The sequence below is a fragment of the Oryzias melastigma genome, linkage group LG13 (assembly GCF_002922805.2).
Source record: "Oryzias melastigma strain HK-1 linkage group LG13, ASM292280v2, whole genome shotgun sequence".
NCBI lineage: Eukaryota > Metazoa > Chordata > Actinopteri > Beloniformes > Adrianichthyidae > Oryzias > Oryzias melastigma.
Genome location: NC_050524.1, coordinates 19,394,593 through 19,401,194, shown reverse-complemented (window position 1 = coordinate 19,401,194; position 6,602 = coordinate 19,394,593). Strand labels below are relative to the sequence as shown.

The window sequence follows — 6,602 nt, the reverse complement described above, 5'->3', positions numbered from 1 at the left end:
GATTTCTTCTTTTTGTTTTAATAGTAAGGCTGTGTCATCAGCCAGCTGGATTATCTTAAGGGGATTTCCTGCCACAGATAAAGGTTTATATTGGTCCAAAATGTTTGAAAATGATCCGTGCAGTTCCTCATTCATCCAGAATGGTTCCACAGCTTTTAGAATAGGAAAAAACAAAGTCCAGGAGGCCTTTTTAAAGATTTTCTGGTGTGGAACGTCACGTAGACCACTTTGTTTACTTTCTTTTCTTTTTGCTGCCTCATTAAAGGGTCTTCTATGTCCATCATGTCATTTAGTTCATCTTCCTCCACTGCATCCATGGAGCTTCTCTTTGGTCTTCCACACTGCCCCCTTGAATGTGTCAAACATCTAATCTTCCTGTATTTATCTAACATGAGTTTTATGAACTTATGCTGCCCTAAAATGAGATGTTTGTTTTGTTGGTTTAGTTAAGAAGGTCCTATGTGATGAACGTCTCCTCTTATGTGTGGTTTTTCAGGGGTCTGCTGTCCGAGAAACCAGATGATACCTTGTTCTTTCTGGATGTTGGTCAGACGGAAAAAGCTGAAAACAAAGGTAAAAGTTTCTCTGTGTACACCAGGATGACCAAAGTTCTGCCTCTAAGCCGATTGAAGGTTTTTAATGGTTCTGTTGAATGCGTTCTCGTGTGCAGAACCAGAACCCGTCCAAGGAGAAAAAGGTAAACGAAGAGTTCAGCGTCCCCTGAGGATAGACCTGATCCTTCAGCATGACTCCAAGGTCCCACCTCCTAAAAAGTGAGTATGCCGGAATGTTCCTGTCAAGTTTGACTGTTGACCAATGATTTTTGGGTGGTTTCAATTGGTACCATACTTTATTAACTTATTAACTTAGTGACCCACCAGCAATTCTGTTGTCTTTCTGAACAGTCGTCAGCTGATTGAACATTTAAATCTTTCTCTTATCGGCTGTTCTGCAGTATACGGAGCCCAGTGAGGGTCTCGTTTCTTGTTTCTGTGGAGAACTGTCTCCTAATCTGCTCACACTACAGCTATGATCCATTCATGAATGTTTGTGGTTGATGTAAAAATATTTAATATAGATCTGATGACCTCGGTTTGGTCAAACCTGTCAGATTGTTTTTAGTCTTTTGATCATTGGCTTCTGCTCATAATTTAACTCCCAAGCCCCTTTAAACCCTCCACTCACTAACACTCACACATATCCGTGCTACAGCAGGTAGCGTTCTGTGGTGAAGGAGTCAGCTGTTGTAAATGTATTTTTCTGATTACTTTAGTCGTCACTTTAAATTGAGAAGTCGGGTCAAACTGACCCTGATTGGTTGTTTTACCTAAAAAGCTGCTGTTCTGAGGGTTCTGCTCGGACATGTTCTGGACTGTTAGTGATTAGTGTGTGTAGCTAAGGGTTGACTAAATCCCAGTCTCGGGGGCTGACCTACTGGTTTTCCAGAAAGGCTGTCTTATCTACGGTTGATTACCTGGATCAGGTGTTTTTCGCCAAAAAGCATGTTGGTTGGAAAACATGTAGGACACCAGCCCTCGAGGCCTGGATGTGAACACCTCTGCTGTAGACAAATGAAACTGAGGAGAAACATCTCTGAAGTTCAACAACCTCCTCTTTGCTGCAGACGCCAAGTCAATCTACAAAATATGGACTCACTTTCTCAGTTCTCCAACCAAACATCTGAAAATGTACCTTTTTCGCTGTGCATTCAGTACATGACATTTAAATGTAGTTTTAACTGTTGAGTTATTGTTGTTTTTATTTATCTTATGTACTGTGAGGCGACCTTGAGTGCCAAGAAAGGCACCATATAGATACAATTATTATTTAATATTAAGGTTTTTAAGACCTTTTAGTCATTTTGGTGGACAAGTTGGGTCCAAAAAAACAGTTGAAGTCTCTAATGAGTTTCTATTAGTGAAGATTAATTATATTAAATTTACTAATAAAACCTGTGGATCCAACACTGGAACATCTGTGTGCTGCAAGAACCTTAGCGGTCTTCTCCTGGAGAAAGATCAGAGCTTAGATAACTCAAACTGCTGAGAAATCAGACGACTTCAAGACACGGAACACTCTAGAGCAGGGGTGTCAAACTCATTATGGTTCAGGGGCCAAGTTGAACCCATCTCAAGTGGGCTGGACCAGTCATATAATTGCAGAATAACCTATTGTCAACTTACTGTATCTGTTGCTTTGTTTGTTTTTTTAGTTGGAAATTTTTCTTCAACCAGTCTAGTATTCTAATCCCTTATTACATTGTTTGTGTTTATTTCTTGATTTCCTGTTATGCTGGTCTTGCGTTTCCTTTGCTCCCCCTGGTGGTGGAATTGCGCACTGCAGCCATTTCTTTAAAGAACCATAACTTGTCATCAGAACAACGTTATATTTTTTTCTCTTCATGACTGGGCCGGATACTGCCAGTGGGCCGTATGTTTGACCCCTCACTGCAGTGTCTCTGTCACATCTTTACTCCATTACAGCATTGATCGTCATTCCATACACTAAACGTCTTTTTCCTCTAACCATCAGTGTGACGGCCTACCAGCAGCCAAATGCCAAGAAGCTTCGCCGAATCGCCCAGAAGGCAGAGCAGCTGGCAGCCAAAGGTGTGTTACCACGACGACAGAAACGTCTGCTGAACAGGCGGCCTGCAGACAAGACGGTGAAGAAGGCGGAGGCCAACAACAACCCCGACAGAGAATTCTACTCCATGTGGGGGGACAAAGAAGAAGAAGGTGAGTGGGAGAGGGGTGGCGTGAGGACGTCCGGTGATGATCCCATCCTTGCGCTCACAGTATTTCCTCTGTGGAAATGTGAAGACCAACGTGAAGCTCAGATGAACGTTGTGTGAACGATCATCTGGGATCTGAGGATGTACCTGAATAAAATCCTGTTTTTGTCAGAACAGGACTTCAAACTGTAGACGTGATTACATTAAAATGTTTTGATCTTAGCTGGTATCAGAAAAGCCCCAATGCTGCAGAATAAAACCATCTTTATTTCCTTATCCTGATGTTTTATTTATGATGAAAACGATGATCTAATGATGTTTTCACCGCAGTGACAGACCCGGCTGATCCCTGGTACCTTCAGCAGACGGGGAAGAGGGTGGTTCCGGTGAGTCACTGCAGCTTCATCAGAGCGAAACCGCCTGGATTCAGTTTTTTGAATAACTTTAATGCTCCAACAGCGTCCAGAGAAGCTGAACCAGAAACCATCTGTGCTGCCCGCTGTGGAGGTCATTGCTCCTGGAGGGTCTTACAACCCAGACTTCCTCGCCCATCAGGTGAGACTCAGCTCTGCAAAAGTGATTGTTTTGCTAAAAAAAATGGTTATCCTTTCGAGTAAAGATAAAGGATGGCGCTCCTTCTCAGGTATGGAGGTAAAGATGCTCCTTTTACGCCTATAAATAGTAAAAAAAACTCTTGAGTTTCTGTCCTGCTGTTGCTCTGATGACAGATATTTTCATTTTGGATCTCATGTTAGCAACGCTTAGCATTAAAGAACAAACTCTGTTTAAGACTGGTTGCAGCAACGGAGGATTCAACAGATTCATTCAGTATTCCTGTGACAGCTGGTCCTCATAGCCTCCATCATTTTGATAGAAATGAGTTTGTTCTGCTGCTTCTGGATCAGACCTGCAGCTGAACCTCTCCATTGCGCTGGACTCCAGACACTCACTGAATCTGAATTACCTCCCTACCCCTACAGCTTCTCCTTATCTTTACATGTATCCTTCCAAGCAGATAGATAAGGAAAAGAAATGGTGGCTATGTCCTTCCTTAATTCTGAACTTCTAAAAAACTATATAGTGCAGGACTATCTAGTAGGAATGCAATATTTCATTTGCAATAATGTGTCTATTTAAAATGTTTAAAAAAATTAGATTTAATTATTTATTTAGGAGCGTCTTAGTTTTGTTTTCCACATAAACCTTCAAACACTAGTTGACTGCAAACCGAACCTCTTTGAGCAGCTCTACACAGAGGCCAAAAAAACAACAAGATCTCATGAGAACCAGCTTTTCTAAGTGTTCAGTCAGCCTTGTGGTTTTTGTTGTTATGAGACATGTACTACTTAGTATTTACTTGGGAGGGGTACTGAACTGAAACTCTGTGCCATGGTGCTGCGTATAAAAATGCAGATTGCGGGATGTATTAATATTCAAGTAGTTTTTATTTCCGAGTCATACTCTTAAAAAAAAAAAAAAAAAAGAAAAATAGTTTTGGCATAGTCTTAGGATATATCGTGATATGTATTGTATCGTGAGACACGTATCAGGATACGTATTGTATCGCCAGACTCCTGCCAAAACAGAAGAAGGTTCTGCTTTCCTTCAGTACTTTCTCTTTAGCTCTAGAGCTTCTGTTCTCTGTGGTTCTGATCCAGACTGCTGTTGCAGCCAGTGGGCTGAACTGAAAGCAGCTGCAGTGGTTTCAGTCGGATCCGGCTGGTTCTAAGGAAGACTTTGTGTTTTCAGGCGCTGCTTCAGGAAGCCCACGACGTTGAGGTCCAGAAGCAAAAACAAGAAGACAAACTCCAGAGACAGCTGGCTGTCCGTAAAGAGGACAGAGCTACAGAGGTGCAGACCGTCGTCTCTGCTCCCGCCACTGCATGTCCGGGTGCACCTTTGACATGTTTGGTTATCTTTGTGCAGGAGACGATCCTTCACGAGCAGGTCGAAGGTTTGGTAGAAGATGAGGATGAGGAGGATGCAGTAGCTCCTAACGAGGATGAAGCTGACTCGGCAGTGGCTGCCATCGCTGTAGCAGAGAAGAAGACGGAGAGACAGAGGAAGAAGGAGAAAGCAGAAAAAATCAAGGTATGTCAGTGTTTACTGGTTACCATGGTGACGGATACTCGGGTTTAAAGCAGGAAGAGCGTTATTTTCCTGGAAGCTCTTTGAAGGTAGAACTTTAAAGAAAACTTTAACCAGCAGCTGAGGAAGAGCTCCAAACAAAGTCTGCATTTTCAGGAATTACAACCTTTCTGTGCATTATAACGCTTTTTAGGTGCAGCTGCGGCAGGCCAGCAGGCGGCAGACGGAGCAGCAGCAGCAGCTCTTCCAGCTACGCTCCATAAAGAGCTCCATCAAACAGCAGGAGCTGAAGACCAAAAGCAGGCGGATACAGAGGAAGGCCAGACAGGAGGCCCAGAAAGCTCAGCCCAGACGGCTCGGCAAACTCAAGTACGGTTCCAGACTCAAAGCCTCTTGTCAACATCAGCACACATCAGTGTAGACTGACAGTAAATGAGGACACAGGAGATAAAAGTTCAGTGATTAGAATCACTGTTTAACCCTTTGGAATGGCGTCCTGCCATGCAGCTGTGAGATCAGTGAAGTAAAACTAAGTTTAAAATGTACTTCAACTTATTTGAATATTCCATCATTGTTTTATTCTGGGATTGGGGACCGACAGGATTTCTGTAGAACAACGAGCACCGGAATTTTCTAAAATTTGCAGAAACTCTGCCGTTGACTGCGAAAGTCCTGGCCGCTGCTGACAGACAGCTGGATCAAACTTCTGGAAAAACAAACAAAAAAAAAACGGTCTTTTATCATTATTATTATTATTATTCAGAAATAAAAACAGAGACAAAACCTTCTCATTAAAGTGCTTCAAATCTCTTCAGATTAGAAACTGAGGCTTTTATTTTGTGTGATAGTCATCAGAGCAGTCATGTGGTCATGATGGAATCAGTTAGGTGATCTTCATTTTCCTGTTGTTTCTGCAGAGCTGTTGGTACATGGAAGTGAGATGTCTGGTTCTCCTTACAGGTTCCAGGCCCAGGACCTGGAGGTCCAGCTGAGCGATGAGCTGGCTGCATCCCTGAGGCAACTCAAGGTACGTCTTCAGCCTCCATGAAGCCTCTGAGCTCATCAGGATTCAGTGAAATGTGGTTGTTGCTCCCATTTAAGCCTCATCTCTGATGACCCACTTTCCTTCCAGCTAACTTTCATTACATTGTGAGGTCCTCTCTGATAGGTCTAGACCTGTGATAGGTTTGAATGGGATTACATGTAGACAGTAGATCACCTGGGTGAGTAGATTTGTTGTCCTCGCTCACTTCTTGTAATGTGGTGTTTTTGCAGCCAGAGGGCAGCATTCTCAAGGACCGCTTCAAGAGTCTGCAGAAGAGGAACCTCATTGAACCCAGAGAACGGGCCAAGTAAGGCCATCCGCCTGAAGTCCTCACTACTGTGTGGGTCCATGTCTGCCAGCTGACCTGTTCTTCTGCTTCCTTTCAGGTTCAAGAGGAGACTCAAGGTCAAATACGTGGAGAAAAGAGCCTTTCGGCAAATCACATGACTCTGTCAAACTAGTGTCAATAAAGCTTCACCAACAGAATCCTGTAGACGCTTTCCTTTCTGCAGGACTACAGCTGCTCTCATGTGTTTGGTTGATTACTTTGTCTTTTATAACTCGACTCGCGTGAGATCATCAAAGGAGGTTTGGTCTGCAGCTGAGCCCGCTCAGCGGCGCAGAAGACCACGGCCTCAGGTGATGATTCACTGAAAAGTTCTGCTCCACCTTTAGCTTTTTTTTAGCAGAGAATCTAGTTGCAGCAGATAATTTTAGTAATCTCATCGTCTAAAG

The 6,602-nt window shown here is 43.2% G+C and overlaps 1 protein-coding gene across 1 annotated transcript in view; it reads left to right on the top strand.

Moving 5' to 3' along the window:
* nop53 (NOP53 ribosome biogenesis factor) overlaps positions 1–6,353 on the top strand; it is a 7,525-nt gene extending 1,172 nt beyond the window's left edge. Inside the window, exons 2-12 of the mRNA XM_024277100.2 lie at positions 497–573; positions 671–773; positions 2,533–2,738; positions 3,065–3,120; positions 3,194–3,289; positions 4,484–4,585; positions 4,661–4,825; positions 5,016–5,191; positions 5,783–5,849; positions 6,098–6,174; positions 6,254–6,353. Of these exons, the coding sequence (XP_024132868.1) occupies positions 497–573; positions 671–773; positions 2,533–2,738; positions 3,065–3,120; positions 3,194–3,289; positions 4,484–4,585; positions 4,661–4,825; positions 5,016–5,191; positions 5,783–5,849; positions 6,098–6,174; positions 6,254–6,314 (1,186 nt within the window). The 3' untranslated portion in view covers positions 6,315–6,353. The remainder of the gene's footprint in view (positions 1–496; positions 574–670; positions 774–2,532; positions 2,739–3,064; positions 3,121–3,193; positions 3,290–4,483; positions 4,586–4,660; positions 4,826–5,015; positions 5,192–5,782; positions 5,850–6,097; positions 6,175–6,253) is intronic.
* The last annotated feature ends 249 nt before the right edge of the window (positions 6,354–6,602 follow it).